This window comes from Citrus clementina, unplaced genomic scaffold, assembly GCF_000493195.1.
Source record: "Citrus clementina cultivar Clemenules unplaced genomic scaffold, Citrus_clementina_v1.0 scaffold_9, whole genome shotgun sequence".
NCBI classification, from domain to species: domain Eukaryota; kingdom Viridiplantae; phylum Streptophyta; class Magnoliopsida; order Sapindales; family Rutaceae; genus Citrus; species Citrus x clementina.
The window spans coordinates 15,925,628-15,947,831 of record NW_006261964.1 but is presented as its reverse complement, the minus strand read 5'-3'; the positions used below and the strand labels follow the sequence as shown (position 1 = coordinate 15,947,831).

General features: G+C 34.0%; 1 protein-coding gene across 2 annotated transcripts; it reads left to right on the top strand.

Moving 5' to 3' along the window:
- The first annotated feature begins 12,901 nt into the window (after positions 1 to 12,901).
- On the top strand, positions 12,902 to 22,204 carry LOC18033120 (methyltransferase-like protein 13). 2 transcript variants are annotated; one of them, XM_006420897.2, is made up of 16 exons: positions 12,902 to 13,404; positions 14,128 to 14,229; positions 14,344 to 14,410; positions 14,655 to 14,836; positions 15,028 to 15,288; positions 16,152 to 16,235; positions 16,337 to 16,384; positions 16,495 to 16,559; positions 17,258 to 17,306; positions 18,449 to 18,704; positions 19,518 to 19,639; positions 19,985 to 20,065; positions 20,229 to 20,303; positions 20,719 to 20,903; positions 21,028 to 21,178; positions 21,684 to 22,204. In XM_006420897.2, exons 1-16 carry the CDS (start codon positions 13,018 to 13,020, stop codon positions 21,879 to 21,881), a joined length of 2,313 nt encoding a protein of 770 aa, XP_006420960.1. In that variant the 5' UTR covers positions 12,902 to 13,017; the 3' UTR covers positions 21,882 to 22,204. The 2 variants fall into 2 exon arrangements, with proteins under 2 accessions (XP_006420960.1, XP_024036813.1); XM_024181045.1 differs by lacking the exon at positions 12,902 to 13,404 and having other exon boundaries at positions 14,142 to 14,229; positions 14,327 to 14,410.

Below are 22,204 nucleotides of genomic sequence, written 5' to 3'. Positions count from 1 at the left end.
TGTGGCTTACAAAACCATTACTAAAGTCATTGCTAATAGACTCCAGACGATTTTACCTCAGTTGGTTGGACCTCATCAAACTAGTTTCGTCCCGGGAAGGCATATTACTGAAAATATTATGATAGCTCAAGAGGTGGTGCATTCTATGTGTAAAAAGTCTGATAATATGGGATTTATGGCCATAAAAGTTGACTTGGAGAAGGCTTATGATAGACTTTGTTGGGATTTTATTAATGAAACTCTTTGTGAAGCTCGTATTCCACCGGACTTTATTTAAGTGATTATGGCTTATATAACTTCCGTCTCTATGCGGGTTCTTTGAAAGCCTTTTAGAGGGGTCCGTCAGGGAGATCATCTATCTTCTTACCTCTTTGTTCTTTGTTTTGAGCGACTAAGTCATGGGATCCTTAATGTTGTTAGTGCGGGGAAGTGGCATCCTATTACTCTGTCTCGTAATGATGTTCCTTTGTCCCACACCTTTTTTGCTGATGATCTTCTTTTGTTTCCTGAAGCCTCTGTTGAGCAGGCTAGTGTTATTTCGTCTGTGTTGGACTCTTTTTGTTACAGTTTTAGTTCAAAAGTTAATAAGTCCAAAACTTTAATATACTTTTCCAAGAATGTAGGTGATAGTGAGGCTAATGTTATTTCGGGGATGCTTGGCTACTCAGTTACTAAAGACCTTGGCAAGTATTTGGGCATTCCTCTGCAATATTCTAGAGTGTCAAGTTGTATGTATCAAGGTCTTATTGCAAAGGTTGAGAGGAGGCTTTCGAGCTGGACGGCTTCTCACTTATCTCTGGCAGGCCGTATTACTTTGGCTCAATCAGTCCTCCAAGCCATCTCCATCTATGTGATGCAAATAGTCATGCTTCCCAGTGGAGTGCATGACAGAATTGACAGAGGTTGTAGACGTTTTATTTAGAGTGGTGTCTCTCCGTAGCAGAAGATCAGTATGGTTAGTTGGCGAAATGTTTGCAAGCCTAAGTCTATTGGTGGCCTTGGTTTTAAATCTTTATCTATGATGAATAAGGCTTTACATATGAAGCTTGCTTGGGGTTTCATTTCCTCTCCCGAGAGTCTTTGGGTTAAAGTCCTGAGAACGAAGTATGGGGTTGCTATTGACACCCCTCCTGAAACTTTGCACACTCGATATGGTTCTCACCTTTGGAAGTCTATTGGCACGGTTTGGAGTAAAGTTCTTGCTAGTCGATGGTGGTGTTTGGGCAATGGTGATTCTGTTTTTTTTTTATGGGATCTTTGGGTTACGAAGGATTTGCCGCTGGCTGCCTATGCCATGGATATTATCCCTGTTCATATCCTTGATTGTAAGGTGTCGACCTTCATAAAGGATTATGGTTCTTGGTGGTGGGATCGGTTTGAGTATTTACTTCTCAATAATATCATTCTTCAGATTGCTGCTGTGCATCCTCCTTCTCCCATGCATGGTTTGGACGCTTGTTTTTTGGCTCACTCTAGGGCGGGGCTGTTCACTATTGAATTGACTTATTTGATACTCTCTGGATCAATTTTGGTTGTTGATGATTATCGTTGGAGGTCGATTTAGAGGTGGAAAAGTCCTCAAAGCGTGTGTATCTTTCTTTGGCAAGCTTTACATGACCGTTTGAAGACTAAATCTGAATTGGCTAGGCGTCATATTCCCATTTTAGAGGCTTGTGATCGTTGTGGTGCTTTGATCGAGGATACTCTCCATGTTCTTCGTGATTGTGTGGTCGTTAAGACTTTTTGGCTCAAAGTTGTCCTTTTGGAGAAGCGGCAATCCTTCTTTAGCTCCAATCTCTCGACCTGGTTGTGTGGGAATGTAGATGACGTGAGTAAGAGTCATAATATTTCTAACTGGTCTATTTTCTTTGGTATTGGAGTTTGGAGGATTTGGTTCTAGCGGAACCAATTTGTTTTTAACCAAAATTCTATGGATCCTATGGCTTTGTTGGTGGATGTTTCTTTTTGTGCTGAGGAGATGAGCAAGATTCACAGTCATTGTTTGGTCACGGGAAGGTTAAAGATAGATAAGTGGATTCGGTGGCATCCTCCTGAGTGGCCTTAGTGCACTTTGAATACTGATGGGGCTCATAAGGCCAATGGTGTTTCTACTGCTAGTGGTTTGATTCGCGATTATTTGGGTCGCTGGATTACTGGTTTTGGGTTGATGCTTGGTTCCTGTTCTATTACAATGGCTGAGCTTAGAGGCACATATAAGGGGATATTATCCTTGCTTGGAATTTTGGCATTCGGCAGCTGCATGTGGAAACTGACAGCTTGTGTGCAACTCAGATGTTGGCTAGATAGGTGATGATTACTAATGAATATGCGTCCCTCATTTCTGCTATCAAGGAGTATCTAAAAAAGGATTGACATGTTTTTATTTCTCATGTGTACAGAGAGGCGAACTCTGCTACTGATTTTATGGTGAACCTTGCTTGCTCTTTGCCCCTTGGCCTTATGGTGTACCCTAGTCCTCCACTAGGGGTTACATCCCTTCTTCTATATGACTCTTACGGGGTTGCGACTCATCGCTCGGTTGTTCTTTAGCTCTTAATTGAGCCCCAGTTGATCAAAATAAATAAATAATAATAATAACAACCCAAAGCAAACATGAAAAATAGTAAAAATTGAAAATAATCTGTCTAGTTAAGAAAACACTAAGATGTATATTGCGTGTGATGAGGGTTTGGGTGGGCATCGAGTCGGTTCACAGTAATAATAATTTCAGATCGATTTTCGGTAAAACTGATATTTTTCTATTCTTTTCGATAATGATTTTAAATGAACCAAAAAACAAAAAACACACTGAACCGCTATCGAATCAGAAATGTCGTACTCGGTTTCTGGCTTTGTTTTTTTGGGCCGTAACCTCATTAAAAATTAAAAGAAATAGCGGTTTTGTTCTGGGCTATCTTTAGCCCTTAGATTATTTTCTATGGTATTAGCGGGCCCACCCTGGGTACATGTGTGACGGGCTTGACCTTTTTAAAATTTTCTGGGTTGGTGCATAAAGCCCAAGTTGTTTATATACACATTCTCCACCCAATAATTTTCGGGTAAAAGCTCGTTTAGTCCCTATATTTTGAAGTTAGTGCCCGTTTAGTCCCTATATTTTTAAAAATACCTCAAACCATCCCTATCATTAAATTATTGACACTTTTACCATTATCTTTTGTTCCTTTTAACTTATTTTTATAATATTGCCCTATTATAATAATTTTTTAGACATTATTAAAAAGAAAAAAATAACCCTATTATAATAATTTTTTTAGACATTATTAAAAAGAAAAAAATAAATTACTAGTTTAACACCAAAAAATAAAATAAAATAAAATAAAATAAATATATATTAATTTTTGTGGAACATACTCTTGAGTTAAAATATTAATTTTTCTAAAAAAATTGATAATGTAATTTTTTACGATATTAATTTTTTAGACATACGTGAGCTTCCACAAAAATTAATATATACCTTTTTTGTTTTTATTTTATTTTGAGTTTAATTTGATAATTTAATTTTTTATTAGTATCCAAAAAAGAAACATTATTGTAAAAATGTAATATTGTAAAAGCAAGTTAAAAATAAAAAAAAATAATGGCATAAGTGTCAATATTTAGTAGCATGGACATTTTGAGGTGTTTTTAAAAATACAAAGACTAAATAGACACTAACCTCATAATATAGGGATGAAACAAGTTTTTACCCAATAATTTTCTTCAAATACACTCTTTATGGCAACGTGATTGTTTATTAATAGAATAGAAAAAATAAAGAAATAAATTTATACCGTACACGAGCAATAGTAATATACATATAACATAAAATTTTAAAAATTAAAGAAAACTCAGATTATATAAGGAATCTTTATCCCATTTTAAGCATAAGTTTTATTGATAAGTAACCTTTAATAATTTTACGTCTTAAAAATAATCGCCACCATTACCAAATAGTCGCTGGGTCATGCCCAAGCAATCAAACTAACATAATGAATTTCATCTTCTATCGGGTAGTTTATTAATTAATTAAGTACTCATCTCATTTTGTATTTGGTCCACACTTTTCTTAAAAATTTTGACTGGTAAATGTTACTCAACAGCCAACACTTGTCCAATATTCTTACCTCGGCTGAGCTGCTCCAAAACTTTTATGCCTCTGTGTGTCACTTTTGCGGGTCAAACAAAGCTATAATCTTCAATTCTCTCTTGAACATATCGACTAAGATAATTTTCCAACTAAGGCAAACCTCAAAAAGACAAACTGAGGTTTCAAAAGGCTACCCTACAAGTAACTATTGTGAACACAATTCAGCCATTTCAATCATAAAACAAAGCATAGCAATTTAGAAGAGTGAGGCGAATTAGGATCGAAGAGGGAAAATGGACTTTGAATGCAAAGGTACGTAATGAGTTACTTTTATCAGAACAAAAATGAGTTACTTTTATCAAAACAAAAATTACACACAATATGTATTAGATTCTTTCTCCAGTACCGCAAACATTTGAACATTTCAAAATTTGAATCGTTATTTAAATTCTTAAATTTACTTTTAAAACGTATAGATATCTGCACTGAAAAATTATTTATCGTATGTGTATAATGTTTTGTATTGTGTGTGTAGGTAAGAGTTCATGGCCAGAGCTGGTGGGAGTTGAAGGGAAAAGGTGGCAGCGGAAACAATTGAGAGGGAGAATCCAATTGTATCTGCTCATATTTTGTTGGAAGGAAGCATTGTGTTCTTGGACAGGTATTGCGGTAGGGTGTATGTTTGGGTTGACACTAACGGCATTGTTGTTGAGGTTCCTACCATTGGTTAATTAATTACTGCTATTTTCTGAATAATCACGTCCCTTGTGTTAAAATTAACGAAATAAAAGAGAGTGTATTCCATGAACTGTACTTTCTGTAGCAAAATAATAATATACATATTCCTCTTCTGTGTATGTATGCATACGGATCTCAATCATGATGCTTAGATTAATAATACAACCAGTTAATTAATTATAATAAGCTATATGTCAAATTATTCAATCTGTTACACATGGATTAGATTATATTTGAAATGACATGCACCTACTTTCTTTGAAATGTACACCTGCGCGGAAGGATTCGTAGTTTCATACACAATTTAATTACTCGTAATTAAGGCTTTTTCTTCTTTCTAACACGTCAGAGGATAATTCAAGAATAACGTACACATTATTGAATGGTCAAACTTAAAACATTTCACACCATGGAGAGAGGATCCTGGTCCTTCGTTCCAAACCGTCGGATAACTATCAAAATATATAATCACCAATTTATCATTATCCAAAAGCAATACAGTCAAATACACACACACACACGTAATCTTACAAATTTTCTGTATTCATTGATTTCTAAAAGAAAAATGGCTGCAGACTACTAGTTATCCTGGTGTTTGGGCACCTCATCTCCTCGTCATTGAAGTAAGGGTTTGAGAGTCTCCTCGTATGTATTGTGTGAGTAATTTTTCGATTTATCTGGAGAGCATATTTTCTAGCTTGATTAATTAAAATATAATATAACAACCCCAGTCCTGAACATTAAAGATAATATTTCACATCCCATGAAAATGAATCTTGTATTAATCAAATACACACACACACACACACAAGGATTAGACAATTCTCAGCCATCGATATAATTTTAATATGAGTTATTAGGCGATGGTTTCTATATCCATAAACTAATTAAAGTAGTTTCTTTCAGTTACATATAATATCGAATTAATACATGGGTTCCTGCGTCGGCTCAGCTACGTGAACATTTATGCCTCCATATATCTTACGGCCACGGGTCAAAGATTGCTAATTTGAATCGATTTGTGGAATTACATTCATGTTTCTAAAGTACGTAAATTGTCAACTAAATCTATTTTAAGCTATAGATAGTCAAAAATCACCAACAAGAAGCTACTTTATAAATACACCCATGATCGGCCATTTATATCTCAACAGCCAGAAACAAATCAGCAATTTTATTACTAGAAGAGAAAAGGAAGAAATGGCATCGGAATGTAGAGGTAATAACGTAATTACTTCTGTACTGTAGCTAATAACGCCGATGAAATGTTTTTACATTACTGTTTCCTCTAATAACAAAACGTTTTGTTTCTGTACATGCATGTAGGTAAGAGCTCGTGGCCGGAGCTCCTTGGAGCTCAAGGTGTGGAAGCAGCAGCAACAGTTGAGAGTGATAATCCTTTAGTGAATGCTCAGATTGTTTTGGAAGGAAGCTTTGTCACCGGGGACTTTTTATGCACGAGGGTTCGTGTTTGGGTCAACACTCGTGGCACTGTTACTAGGGTTCCCACCATCGGTTAGAGAGGGCTCCAAGGACAGTCCTTGATATGAATTATTCTAATATAGATGTAATTTGCATGAAATTAACAATAAGTAAAGGGATACTTATTTCCTTATGCTTGATTGTGAGAATAATAAGATCAATTAATTAAAAGATTGTAATGTATTTTGATTGAATTGTATACGTTTGTGTTCCATAATGTTTTTGGTACCAAATAATTATGTTTTTTCAAATTTCTTATTTTTTATTAATTATTATTATTTTTGGGGCCTGTTCGATGTTTAGGTAGGTTTCTTCTTGGGGAAAGCTATCATTGCTCCAAAATAAGTCCTTTGACAGGGGCAATGTACGTAATGTGTAAATCAATATAAAACTAATTCCCTTTAAAGATTTTTATAATTTATGTATTCAGTGTTTAATCACATACTTTTCCATCATGTCATTACATAAACATATATATATATATATATATATATATATATATATATATATATATATATATATATATATATATATATATATATATATATATATATATATATAATGAATACGTACGAATTTTAATGAATTTGAAAGATATTGTATTGAGAAGTAATCTTTATGGAATTTGTGACGCGCTTATTTGTATCAAAGGCCGGGGATATGTAACTGCTCAAGACATCCTCTTGCCGCCTTCTGTGGAAATCGTTGATAATACGCAGCACATAGCTAGCCTAACATAACCAATTGATTTGTCTATAGGATTGCAAATTGAGAGGAGTCGAGGATATAATATAAAAACGCCAAATACCTTTCAAGACGGAAATTGTTATCCTATAGATGTTGTATTCATGCCTATTCGAAATGTGAATCATAGTATTCAGTCTTATGGGAATGACAATGAAAAACAAGAGATCATTTTTCTAGAAATATGGCAAACGAAAGTTTAACTCCTAAAGAAGCACTTCATGAAGCCTCCGGAAGTTTGATTGATTTATTTATTCCCTTTCTCCGGGCAGAAGACGAAAACTTACATTTAGAGAACAATCAATACAAGGTTACTTTACCCTTTTTTACTTTTCATGATAAATTGGCTAAACTAACTAAAAAGAAAAAAGAAATCGCATTGAAATCGATTTTTATTGACCAATCAGAAATGTCTCCCAGGATCTATAATTGTCTCAAAAAGTCCAATATACATACATTATTCGACCTTTTGAATACGTGTCAAGAAGACCTTATAAAAATTGAACACTTTCGCATAGAAGATGTAAAGCAGATAATGAGTATTCTAGAAAAGAAATAGAAAAGTATTTCACAATTGATTTACCGAAAAAAAAAAGTTTTAAATCAATTGAATTTAGTGCAATTTTTCTATTCTTTAGAAAAAAAAAAGAGAAAATTAAAACGGATTTGCACCTTTAGACCCGTGTATATATTCATATTGGAATTAAATTGAATAGAAGTATCTAGGGAGAATTCACTTTGACTTTGAAGTGACTACCCCCTTGATACACACGTCATGATATTTTACAATTGAATCAATTTAAAAAAGACCTAAAGTTAGGGATTTTTCAATAGGTAATGTTGCTCCAATACCCAAGCACAAGGCCACTGCGGTACCAAACAAAAAGACGGTTGTCGTTACGAGACAGAGAAATGGATTTTGGAATTTATTAACATTTTCCAAAAAAGGTATTGTTAATAATCTCGTAGGTATTGAAACCATTAAAAGAACACCCAACAGCTTATTGGGTACTGTACAAAGTATTTGAAATATGGGAAAGAAATACCATTCGGGTAAGATTTCCAAAGGAGTTGCAAATGGATCCGCGGGTTCACCAATCATTGATGGTTCTAGAACCGCTGAGCTTACTGTACATGCAATAGTACCTAGAATTACTACTGGAAAAATATATAACAGATCGTTGGCCCATGCGGGTAGCCAACTTAGCCCTTAATACAAGATCATTCAAGTCATGTTTGTTTGTTATTGGGATAGGCGAATTTTTATAGATCCATCCCCCTCAAGAACCAGACATGATAATTTTTCATCATCCGGCTCGAGCAAGAATCAACCAAACTAAAAGGATACATATAAAAAAAGAAATAGATAAAAAAAGAAATATAGATTTTCAAAAATCTATATTTTATGCATATCGGGATGATTCTATATGTAAAATTACCATATTCCGTTTTACGAAGTTGCAACTATCAATTGCAAGGAATTCGGTTCTTACAGGTGCATGCTCCATACCCAAGTAGGCTTACAAAATTGATCATGATCAAGAGCTTTCTAGGTCGTCTCAGCCCTTGTGATTCACTTTATCCAAAAACAAAAAAAAAGATCGAGCTGAGATTTTTCTTTTTCGCGTACAAAGGATTTACTTGTTACTAATATAGTCTAGCCGCTGCTCTCTTTAGACCCCTTGTTTCACTCCGATAGTATCATAAATCGGGATCGGTGTAGAAGAAATGAATGCATTTCCATACTATTAAGTAAGTGATCATTCTCAATGAGTACAGAAGAAGTGATCCTGTTTTTTTCATCGGGTCTGGGTAGAGACCAAAGGTCTTGAGTGACCGATCCGGCAGAACAAGTCAAAAGATAAAGAAGTCTGGTGCTGTTTGTTAATAGAATAAAATATGCTTTGCTCCGAGTACATAGATAAAATTTAAAAAAATCGTAAAACCAAATACTTGACATTATATACTCATTAACTTAAAAAAAATATTGGTGAAGAATTTAATAATTTCTGGACTTCAATTAAGCAAATCATATTCGTTTCAACCAGTTTAAATATAAAAATAGTATTTCTATCACAAAACACTCCATTCTTTACATTTTTTTCTTATAATTCCATTGAGATTTACAAAACAACAGAACATTAGAGAAGAAAATATATAAATTTAATGATTTATCGTTGAAGTTACAAACACAAAAATATACCAAGTGTAAAAAACAATATGATTTCAGAACCAACCAAAGAGCTTCTTTAGTTCTTAGGAGTGCCACCAGTTCCACAATATTTCGCAGCCTTTTCCTTTACCTTGAGAAATTCTTGTCCATCTCTACCTTCAATCATTGCCCTTTTCTCTTATACTTTTTTGTTTGGTAAAATCTATCTTATTTTTCATTTTTTAAGCATATTCTGACTTCTTGTTCCTGCCAATTAGTCAATGTTGAAGATGAATATTATTATTTATAAATATGTCAGATTAACAGAAAGCACACTAAAATGCCAAACACAAAGGACTTATAGTTGTGGGGAATTTTTTTAATCTTATATATATAACATTTAAAACCCATTTAAATCCTATTTGCGAATAAACCCACTTAAATCTTAAATTGTAATCACAAATACGATCCCAAAAATTAATTCTATTAAAAAAATCTCAATTTTTTATTCAATTTTATTATAAAAATTTAGAATTATATTTGCGATTACAAAGTTAAAACCTACTTTTGTTTAGCATAGAAATCACATGAAAATAACTAATTTCTAATATACAATGGTTTGTTTAGCTTGTAACTAGTGCGAATCACACTAAAAACATGCAACAGCTTCTTCAACAACTCAAATGCAACATTAAATCCATTTTTAAATACAGCATCAAATCAACCAAAAGGCTGTAACTTTAAAATGCATTGAGTTATTTGGAGTTTTCACCTTCTATGAGGTTTAATAATGGATTCATTCCTCGCCTGTCGCCAGCAATATCACTTGATGACAACAGTTTCTTGCCGCCATCACTTTGCTGTTCATCACTCTTCTTTCAAACTGGGGCTTCTTCGAATTTGAGCTTTATTTGGTGAGGTTAGAAGCATAAAGATAAGAATCTGGGTATGTTTGGGACTTTGTGAATGAATGGATTGTTAATTAGCTTGGGTTTCAAAGATGAAAGAGAATATTTGTCCAATGCATCCTTGGAACCAGTGGATAATGAAGTGCACAGCGGTCAATGAGGTTGCTTTTGATTCTTTCAACATTTTAGATAGCTTTTTTACGAAATTACCCTTATATATTAACAAGATACCAAATGGAATACAAACGGCATGGGAGGTATCTAATAATATGCATATACTTTCTATCTAAGTGTTAATACGCCAAATCTCAGGGGAGATCCCTAAAAATTACCCAATAAATAAATGACAATTAAAGCATTTTTCTCTCTTCTCCAACAAAAAGTAATAAAATATAAATTGAAGAAAAAGAAATCAACTCTACAAAATTGAACAGAGAGAATAATTTCTTATTTGAAAAATCTTAATTGAAGTGTCTTTTGGAGTGTTAAAGTTGATATGACTTTTTAAATAAGTAATAAAATCTTGTGTAATTTATCGTCAGCCCTCAATTGTTTTGACATTTAGCACTGGGCACCCACATCTTTCGACCACGTGCACCGCGCCTCCATTTTCGTAAAAAAATCATTTAATTCTAATTGTTTAGGCTGCTATTAACCTAAAAGACCATATTACCCCTATTTTGAATTGAATTGATATATAAGTACTAAAATACCCCTTATAGCTTAAAAAATTTAGAACAAGATTAAAGATTTATTATAACAATATTTATTTTCATATTTTTTACAATTAAATTGAAACATATTTTTTTTATTTCATTATCATGACAAAATTGTAAAATTGGGAAACTTCAAAATGAGAGACAAAGCATGATTCCAAAAGGAAAGAAGAAAATCAAACACAGAATCATCATCATATTACAAAAAAATTCCAATAATAAGGAAACCTAATCTAATTATACCAAACATTTGTTCTAAATTTCACTGTAAAATTTTGTTACAAAAGACCCAAGCTAAAAAAATTTAACAAAAAGGAATCCAAAAATCAAAAATTCTAAAACTAAAGATTTCACACCCTAAATCAAATTATAGAGGCGGCGGAGACGGCGACGACTTCAAGTGGTGGCATCGGTGGTTTCATGTAGTAGTGGAGGCAATGGTTTTGAGCAGTGGCAGACCACGCAGCGCACGCCATTTTGTTGTTGTTGATTCAAGTTGGTGGCTGATCACTTCGACATACAATAGTAGTAAAAGACAAGAAGAAGAAAAAAGAGAAGGAGAAGGAGAATAAGAAGAAAAAAGAAGAAGAAGAAGAAGGCGAAGAAGAAGAAAAAGGAAGAAGAAAAAGAACAAAGGAATAAAGACGGGAAGAAGAAGACGAAGGCAAGAAAAAAAGAAAGGAAAATTATCAGTCATATACCTTTAAATGACACCCGTATCAAACGTACTACAACACTTTTAACGTATATCACTCGTCTGCCGTCCACCAAATGGTTTACTGCCGTTAGAACCTGCTGACGTCATAAGGGTAATATAATCTTTTAATATAGGAGAGGCTGTAAAGAAAGATGATGTCGTTTTTGTTGGGCGAAATGACGTCGTTTTAATTGAATTTTCTCCAAAAACATTAGACTCTGCCGTTTCACTGTAATTGAAATTAAAAAAAAAAAACGACGTCGTTGCACTTGATCTTTACAAAAAGAAAGAAAGTTACAGAGAAGCGACATCATTTCACTATAACTCAAAAGACAAAAAGAGAAAAATATCATAAATTACAGAAAAATGGTCATAAAAACATTATTGGCTCCAACGGTTACATTTTGGCTTGCTTACTTTTGGGGTAAATTTGTCTTTTTAAATTGATTTGAGTTTAAAAGGTAAAATAGTCATTTCACTAAAATTCTGTTAATTTTTTAACGGCAGTAAACGATTTGGTGGACAACAGACGTCTTTTTTTAACTTAGGGTATACAAGTGATATACGTTAAAAATGTTGTAGTACATTTGATACGTGTGTCATTTAAGGATATATGACTGATAATTTTCTAAAGAAAAAGAGAAACAGAACATAGAAAATAAAAAGGAACGGAGGATAAAAGAGTTTGTTCTTAAAAAGTTTTTAATATATTATTTTAATCTAATACAAAATTATCATTTATTGTTTTTTTCTATTAAGTTAACGATAGATTGACCGAAATGGGGGCGTGATGCACATGGTCAAAAGATATGGGTGTACGATGTTAAATATTGAAATAATTGGGGGCTGATGATAAATTACTTTAAAATCTTATTTGAACGGTTTTTGGTGATGCTCTTGGAGCATCACGAAAAAGCTCTATAAAATTTTACCTTTCACATATCTATTTGCTTACCTATGTGGTAAATAAAAGAGTTAAAAAATATATTATTCTTCAAAAGAATATTTAAATATAAATAAATTAATATTATTTTAACTAAATAACTATTTTTTAAAAGAAAAATCATTAGAAATTAAAATATTTCTTTCTTTCTCTAATAAAAAGTATAAAATATAAATTAAAGAGCAAAAAAATTAACTTTTCAAATTTAAAGAAAGATGATAATTTTTTATTTAAATTTTAATTATAGTATCTTTTAAAATTTTAAATATTAATATAACTCTTTAAATAGTTAATAAATTCTTCGAAGAGTTCTTTGTTAATACTCCTACACTGCAGGCAAATAATATCACCGGTTATCACCAAAATCTTTGATTTTTTATATTTTGTATTTATCCAAAAAAAAAAATTACAATAGAAATTCAAATGAAGAACTCGTGCAAAGCTGTTAAAAAATAAATTTGAAAAAAATTCTTCTTTCGCCAAAATTTATAGAAACCCCAAAACCCAGGACCCTAGTGGTGAAAGTGAAGTAACCAACCGTAAACCGAAAATGGGAAAGAAGAAGAAGAACGAATCATCGTCGTCATCGTCCGCAACGGATCTCCTACAAACCCTAGGAGACTTCACGAGCAAAGAGAACTGGGACAAGTTCTTTACAATCCGCGGCATTGGCGACTCCTTCGAGTGGTACGCTGAGTGGCCTCAGCTGCGCGACCCGCTTATTTCTCTTATCGGAGCTCCAACTTCATCGCCGCCTCCGCAGATTTTGGTACCGGGTTGCGGCAATTCCCGCCTCTCTGAGCACCTATACGACGCCGGATTTCATGGCATTACGAATGTTGATTTCTCCAAAGTTGTCATTTCCGACATGTTGCGTCGCAATGTGCGCGACCGGCCCGACATGCGGTGGCGGGTCATGGACATGACTAGCATGCAGGTGGTAATTAATATATTTGATTTAGTGTTTTGCAAACGTTGTTCAAGTGCGTTTTTGTGAATTATGAGTGCTTTTGACATTTGCATGTAATTGACATTTTAAAGTGCTTTACCGGAAAAATCACTTGACAGGTGCTTTTACCAAAATTGCTTAAAAGAAGACTCCCAGACATATACCCTTCATATGCAATTTCCAATAGCCACTTTTAACTTCTATGATTAAAGTGGTTTTACTCAAAAACTCTATTTTTTTTTTTTATTTGACAAATACTTATTTTTGTTGGTTTCTGCTGAATTGCAGTAGTTGATAGTGTGGTTTTTGTTGATGGGATTAGAAAGTAACCTGTTAGAGCATCTTTTATGTTGAGGAGTGGATTCTAATTTTTATAATTTGTAGAAAATCTTAGGGTGGTACTTGTGGTTAGTTCACTCTAGGGTTGGGGAAAGATTTGGTGTATACAAGAAAGAAGTAAAGATGTTATGTGGATGAAAAGAAATTGAAAAGGTTTCTGAGACAATAAGAAGTGTAATTTTTTGGATACGGGGAAGCATAATCAGTGTTATTAAAGCGTGTTTACTGCAAAATGTTGTTATTGCTTGCTAGTTGATTTTTGTAACTTGCGTATCTTCATTAATGATTTTTCATGTGATTGATGCTTCAAATTTGTTGACAATATGGTTGTTAGTATGCGTTTCTTTCTCTAATTTTTAATACTTCTACCAGTTCATGGATGAGACCTTCGATGTTATTCTTGATAAGGGTGGATTGGATGCCTTGATGGAGCCAGAGCTTGGCCATAAGCTGGGGAATCAATATTTATCAGAGGTGGACTTTTAATCGAGCTTATTTTTACCATCCTTTTTTTTTTATTTGGTTCAATAGCCAATGAAAATTGATATTCTTTTTGTTGGATTCACATAAGTGGGATTGCATTATCAGGTGAAAAGGCTTCTCAAATCTGGAGGGAAGTTTGTATGTCTCACGCTGGCTGAGTCTCATGTTCTAGGTATTGTTGTCCTCAATCTATTTAATCAATTTAAGTGAACATAATTATTTTTCTGAACTCCATTGATTACTTGCTCATCTGATTAACTACTTGTTATCTGTTTATGGTGAGCTTCAGATGTGCAGATGAATGTGCAATTGGTTAATTGTTTTTGTTGATTAATATCTACATTCTACGCCTTTGATTACTTGTTTGTACCTGTTTTGACATGGATAATTGGATCTTGAATTACTCTCTCCTTCAGGTCTGCTTTTCCCTAAGTTCCGGTTTGGGTGGAAAATGAGTGTTCATGCCATACCTCAAAAATCATCTAGTGAGCCTAGTCTTCAAACCTTTATGGTGGTTGCAGATAAAGAAAATTCTTCTGTAGTGCTCCAAGTAACATCGTCATTTGATCATTCTTCTCTTGATTGTAACAAAAATCAGGTAGAATATCTGTCTTCCCTGTCCCCAGTGATGGATAATTTGACGAAGTATTTGATAAGGATGATGCATGGAGCAAATGTTCAGAGTACATGCAGGATGCGTTTTTGAAATCCTTATTTTGTTCCTCAACATAATCTCTACTGTTTCATGTTGAAATTGTTAATGTTTTTGATGTATTTTTGTGTTTTCAGGCTTTCGGTATTCATGAAGCCCTTGAAAGTGAGAATCAAACTCGTAGAGAATACTCCCATGGCTCTGATATATTGTACTCTCTTGAAGATCTTCAACTAGGGGCTAAAGGGGATATGAAAAATCTAAGCCCAGGTTGTCGGTTTGAGCTTATTTTGGGTGGAGAAGGTGACTTCTGTTTTAGTTACAGAGCTGTACTTCTTGATGCTCGGGAGAACTCTGGACCATTTATGTATAACTGTGGGGTTTTTATTGTGCCAAAGGTGAGTCTATGTTTACTTATTTGGTTTCCATGTACTTCAGGGTGCGAGCAGTTTTGCGCATTAAGAACAATAAAGAAACTAATTGAATTTGAATTTTGATTGACAGTTAAATGGATTTTCCCTCCATTTTTGTTTAGTTTGATGAAACAAATATTAGAAACAGTAAAATTTTGTGCATAAGTTTTTGACTTGGATAGCAAATTCTGTTTCCTTTTATCAAAGTACAAACGTAGAATCACTACTGTTTGAAATTACATCTTGGGATTTTGCTCAAATGGCAAACATATCATTGGGTTGTGTCTAGATTTTGGGTTCTAACCTTGCTGAGAAGTGATAGGAGTTTAACAGTAGCTCAGACTTTTAGATTTTGGCAAGTTTTACTCTCTTTAAATTGAAGTTTACTTTTTAGCTTCAAATATACTGGGGTTGATATACAGTCTTAAAAGATTTCACTTAAATATTCTCATTATAGGTTTACCTTAAATGTGTCATGACGGAAATCTTTTAATTTTAACCTGATCCTTCAGAGTTCGATTATAACTGTTTAAAACTTTATCTTGGTCAGACTGGAATAGGATATCATGCGCTGCCTCTGCTATTCCTGGCCATCCTCTTTATTTGTTGGCAACAAAAAAAAAAATTCTCTCTTCAAGTGGAACATCTATTTCTTCACATTAGGGAATTGATTTTGTTTCATTTGCATGTGCACAAACAGACACAAGTACAGATTGTATTACTGCTTAATGATTTCATTGTCTTGAATCAGTTTTTTGATGTATTTTTTCCTCAACTTTTCGTGTGTTCAAAATTGGGGCTACTTGAATTCTTGTATTTGAAATGCATAACTGAATGTTAGATTTCAGACGCGGGCTCATGAATGGCTCTTCTCTTCAGAAGAAGGACAATGGCTGGTGGTTGAAAGCTCCAAGGCTGCACGTCTAATTATGGTACTTTGCAGGACAATCACATAAATTCGAAGATCTATTTTTCTTTTTTCTTTTTTTTTTTAAATTGCAACATCTGATAATAGTTTCTCTGATATTTGAAGGTTTTATTAGACACTAGCCATGCCAGTGCCAGCATGGATGAAATCCAGGTAATATTTTTCTTTGGTTTGGCTACTTGTGAGATATTTCTGTTTTGTATGCTATTTATTCTTAATAATCTTTTACTAAGTTTAATGCTTACTATATATTAATCTTTCAGAAGGACTTGTCGCCTCTAGTCAAACAGCTGGCCCCTGGGAAAGACGACCAAGGAGCTCAAATACCGTATTTTACTCTTATCCTTTGCGTATTTCTTAAATTTGCTTTGATAAAATCTTCATTTGTGTTATATCACTGTAGCACTGTTTCTTGTTAAAGCTAAAAGTTTAATGGTATTTGACTCATTTTAACATTGTGGCTCCATATTAGTTGGTCTAGTGATTTGCATATGCCAGTAGTCTAGAAAACACTATTTTTATTCCTTTGATATATTTTGTGGATCACTGTCATATTTTAGATTATGTGCTCACTGAAATTGTAAATCACAATGGAGGAAATAATCTTAAAAGATGCAATGTTTGGAAAGAATTTCATTTTTACGGTGTATCTCTTACCTTAATCTGTGTAACTTTGTTCTCAATTTGAATTGTGTTCACGGAACTGTGTGCTCGTACAAACCACATGCTTGACTTCCATTATTGCAAATATTGGTGCTAAAAATAACATTGTTAATCCGTTAATTGACTTAGATGTAGAGTTGTGAACTCAATGACATGCATATAATTATGATATTATTGCATCTTCTACCACAAGAATAGTTTCCCTCTTACATTGTATTTTGATACATAAAATGCTTTGTTAATGTACTACTTATATGATATGAAATTTTAAGTAATAATCCATCATTTCTTGGTGACATTCAAAGTTGTTTTATGAATTGCAGCTTTAGCATTTTTTGTTTAATGGGCACATTGCACCTGCAGGTTTATGATGGCTGGTGATGGGATAAAGCACCGGAATGTTGTTCACCAGGTCAATTCTCTCATAAATATATTTCTTTTCTAGTGTTTTCATGATAATTTTAACACTGAATTTCAAGTTTTCTGCTATGTTAAGATTATAGCTTGTTCAGCTGGACTGGGTACATGGCCTTAGTTTATTTGTTTGAAGTTGAGTGTGTTATGGTACATAAGTATGTCAAGATTCTGCGTGTTCTGATCTTGTTTTTTTGACTTTTATTGTTTGGATATTCTCTTAATGACATGCTAACTCCCAGTAGTTTTGAAGTCAAGGATGTGGTTAGGTTCAATGGTAAACTTTTGTTGTGGTTGTATCCCATGACTGTGTTAAAGATTCTATAGGCTCCCAGAACTGCTTCATCTCCTTTGATTTGGCTGTCTAAAACTGTAACTGGTGATAAAGTTTTGGTCTGAAGTTTGATATTAGTTATTTAGAAGTCATTGTCATCCTATTGAGCTACTGCTGCTTAATTTTTCAAAATGGTCAGCAGTTCCACTGAGTTACTATAAACAGCTTTCTTATGGTAATAAAAGTGCACAACAAACACGTAGAGTTGCTTGAAGTTTGATAAAGACTTATCCTAAAAATATAGAATTTGATAGGGACAGAAGCTACGTGAAGAATTAGAAAAAGCAAGTTTGACAAGAACAGAAGCCACATGGAGTTCTCTTTGATGCTAAAATATATTGTAGTCCCATAATCTTGGTGAGGCATGTCCCAAGTCTCATGTAAAATAATAAAATGCACCTCAAGGTGCTACAGAGGATCGAGCTGGATTATTCATTATTGGAGGCAATGGACCCTAAATGGCTTATTCTCACTCCTGATTTTCTTTGGCTTAGTTTAGCTTTTCAGTTTAAATTCCAGGTGGTTTCCCCTGTGGAGGCTATAGCTATAGGTCTGGTTTCTCTGTCCTTTTATATATATATATTTTTTAAAAAGTTTATTGCCTTTTAAGTTTGTTGACAACATATCATTTTGAACATCTTCAGTTGCCCTTGAAATTCACTATTGAGTTTTCATGACTTAGTGAGATGTTTACCTGTTGCTATAGTGGCTGCTTATAATTATTAACTTTATCTTTGACAATTTTGGTGGGATGTTTACCATATGTCTGAATTGACAAAAGTGTTCCTGCTATTTACTTTCTCTAGGCTACATCTTCCTTAACTGGACCAATTATTGTTGAAGATGTAGTTTATGAAAATGTTGATCCTGAGCTTAGTCGCATATGGCCATCAGAAGACTTAAAATTCCGTCGCCTTGTTTTCCAAAGAACTCAGGGCCTGGTACAATCTGAAGCTCTGTTAACGAGGGATGGATCTTCTCATAGAACTGACGTTGAAACAGAGAGGAAGAAAGCTAGCTCATCTTCCAAATCCAAGCGAAAGGGGACCCAAAGAAGTGATGGTATTTATTCACATCTATGACACTGTTAATAGATTTTGACTGTGCGCAGATTGGTTTTGCTTTATCACTGTCAACCCTGAAATCAATTTGTCTGTTTTACCTTATGTTTGGTAGATAACGGAAGTAATATTTGAGCCAAAGTGGTCATAATTCAATTTCAACCTTGCATGAATTAAGCTGCCTTTGGTCCTCTGCATTAGAACCCTTAGGATCTTAGTGTGCTGACATTGGTCAGTCAATGTCTAGCAGAGGGGTCAGTTGTCGGCATGAAGCATGAATTTTCCAAAAGCATGATCAATTTATAAATTTTTATAGAGAATTGGAAAAGAAAAATAGTGAAAATGTAATTGTGATTAATTGAAACTAATTAAAGGGAAGGCCAAGACCTGGCCTGTCATGGCATGGCATGACAAGGCATGGATGGCGTCATCATGGGCTGTGTCAGTCTATTTAAAAATATAGGCACAGTACAAATTAAGGAATGAAGTAAAATGGGCCTTGTATTTTGTTCCGATTGACTTTTTAGTGTCAGTTGGAAATGAGATTCATCAGTACTGATTTATCTTGATTCTGTCATGCAGTATCACTGCCCACTGGTCAAATCTGTATGTTACAGTCGAGTCATGTATAAATCAAATTCAAATTCTTGGGAGGAAAACAATTTGCAATTCCAAATGAAATATGTTCTATACACTTTACACCTCATCGTGTACTCTGTGATTTAAATATCTAATTGGTGCATATAATATCGATTTAGAAATGACTAGGCAGTTACTGTTTGCTTTCTTTTTGATAACCCTTTTGATGTCATAGATTCAGGAAACCAGCTGAAGGTCTATCATGGTTATTTGGCTAGTTCTTATCACATGGGAATCATTTCTGGGTTTACCCTTATTTCTTCTTATCTGGAGAGTGTGGCATCTGTTGGAAAATCAGTAAGGATTTTTTTTTCTCATTTTTGCTCGAACAGTTGAAATATTTCCAATAAATTGGCTTTAAAATCTGTATTTATGATTTTTGCTTGATCAAATTAATTTTGGCTGTCAACTAGTGTTATGCACATCTCAAAAAATGTATCCATGGGGTATAGGTTTTGCTGTTGTGTGAGTAGGACAAGGACCTAATTGACATACACTAAGTTAAAAATTTTAGCCTATTTGTTTTGACTGCTCACTAGATAATGTTATTCAACTTTCGTCTTCATTATTTGCGTATGATCTTTTGTTTCATTCACATTATTGCATTCTCATGCTGCTTATATTATACAATATCTTTCTCAGGTTAAAGCAGTTGTTATTGGTCTTGGAGCTGGTTTACTTCCTATGTTTCTTCATGAGTGTATGCCCTTTGTGGGAATTGAGGTAAAGTTGCCAAACCAACATTCCCACAAACAAAAAATGGGGAAAAAGAGTAAAACAGAAAATAAACTTTTCTAGAGTGATAGAAGAGTGGTAGGGTATAAAATCATTCTTCAAGCTTGATTTTGCACGATGTAAATATTTTGGTGGATCTATGTATCCACAGGCGGTGGAGTTGGATCTTACGATGCTTAATCTTGCAGAAGACTACTTTGGTTTTACTCAAGATAAAAGTTTGAAGGTAATTTATGCAAATCTTAATCCCTTGTTTATTTATTTATAGTTTCAGTCATACAATTTTGGATGCTACAATTTAACTATAATTTCTGTGTAAACTATCTTCCCTTTCCCCCCCCCCAACAATACCGCCGCGATAGCAGGACGAAGAGAAATAGTATTTCTGATTGCAAAATCCATAATTAGAGGGATTTTAAAATTCATAATTGATGCCTTGATTACATCAAGAAATTAGGGGATGAATATATTTCCAATAAAGAAAGGGAACATTTAAGAATGCCTGGGAAGAAACTTCTTGTACTCATAGACAAGTCGGAAGCTTGCATTATCGTTTAGACAATAGTGTATCTCCTCAGAAAATCCTTAACCTTTTCATGTTTTATCATCTGTATCACTTAGATGCTCCTGTGGTATTTTAGGTACATATCACAGATGGGATTAAGTTTGTTAGAGAGATGAAAAGTTCTTCAGCAACTGATGAAATGTCTGTTGTTCATGGAAATGAGATCACTTCTAATAACACAAGATCATGCAATGGAAATTGCACTGCATCTAATGCCAGAGTTGATATTCTTATTATTGATGTGGACTCTCCAGATTCAAGGTGAATGTGAATAATAATATGTTTTGTCATTCTTGAGAATAATGAGACTATATTATTAAGCTTTTCAATTTTTATGTACTTGAGTAGTACGTTAATTTATTTGTTCTGCTTTTTTTGTACATAGCTCCGGAATGACCTGCCCTGCTGCAGATTTTGTGGAGGGGTCATTTCTTCTAACTGTGAAAGATGCCCTTGCTGAGCAAGGCCTCTTTATAGTTAATTTGGTGTCAAGGTCCCAGGCCACTAAAGACATGGTTATATCAAGGATGAAAATGGTGAGAATGGTGGATGCTTGTGTGGGTGTGTGTGTGAACATCATCAAAGCATAAGTTCATGTTTATGTTCTCTAGCTATTTCAAAGTACATGTGGGTCTAGGTTGACCTAAATGGTTTTAGAGAATTTTGTGATCAACCCTATGTCATTAAGATGGGGCTTTCTAGATCTAAATTAAAGCAAAGTTTGCTTAGCCCATAAAAAAATGACAAGAAAATTAAAAATAGAATAGCGGACTTGTTCCATTGAAGCGGCAGGATCAATACAAAAGGCAGCCATCAATTTAGTTAGTTTAGCCACATTTAGTGTTCAACATGATCATTTGCAGATGTGCAATTGGTTCTTAATCTTTTGGTGAATTCATTTATTTTCCAGCCTATGGTGAAATATATATATCATCCATCGTTAGAATCTCTTCATTTTTTAGTGCTTCAATATTTTGTTTTTGCACTGGTCTAATAAACTATAGCATAACCTAATTGGCTATCTGTAATATTCATCTTCAGGTTTTCAACCATCTATTTTGCCTTCAACTTGAGGAAGACGTCAATTTAGTGCTTTTTGGTCTGTCTTCAGAATCTTGTATCAAGGACAATTCCTTCCCTGAAGCTGCTGTTCAACTTGGTAAGCTGGTAAAATTTCAACACCCAGAAATCAGCCAAAGCATTATGGATGCAGCAAAGAAGATCAGATGCTTGAAGTGAATGACTGCCTAATATGAAAACAACCTGAATAATATTTCTCTTCTGCAAAGCTATTTTGTCGGTCCGAGTAATGATTCAATTTCTGCAACGATATCCAAACTAGTATGGTAGCCCCTGCAACCCGACTGTTATCATGAGAAAATGTTTTTCTAATGCAGCTGTGCAAGTGTTGTGAATTACAACATCAATGATAGCGATTCTCTCTTTTTTTCTTTCCAGTAAATCTTGTCATTCTCTGTTGGCATTGAATCTATGTTTGCATATTATCACTTCGTAATTTAGCATGCTACACAGAAATCATTAATATCATATAATGAGTACAA

Excerpts from the sequence above, each read along its gene's own strand:
- LOC18033120 (XM_006420897.2), top strand. The coding sequence starts at position 13,018 with ATGGGAAAGAAGAAGAAGAACGAATCATCGTCGTCATCGTCCGCAACG. Across the intron at positions 16,385-16,494 it reads CCAGCATGGATGAAATCCAG|AAGGACTTGTCGCCTCTAGT; the intron begins GTAATATTTTTC and ends TTAATCTTTCAG. Across the intron at positions 20,904-21,027 it reads GTGGACTCTCCAGATTCAAG|CTCCGGAATGACCTGCCCTG; the intron begins GTGAATGTGAAT and ends TTTTGTACATAG.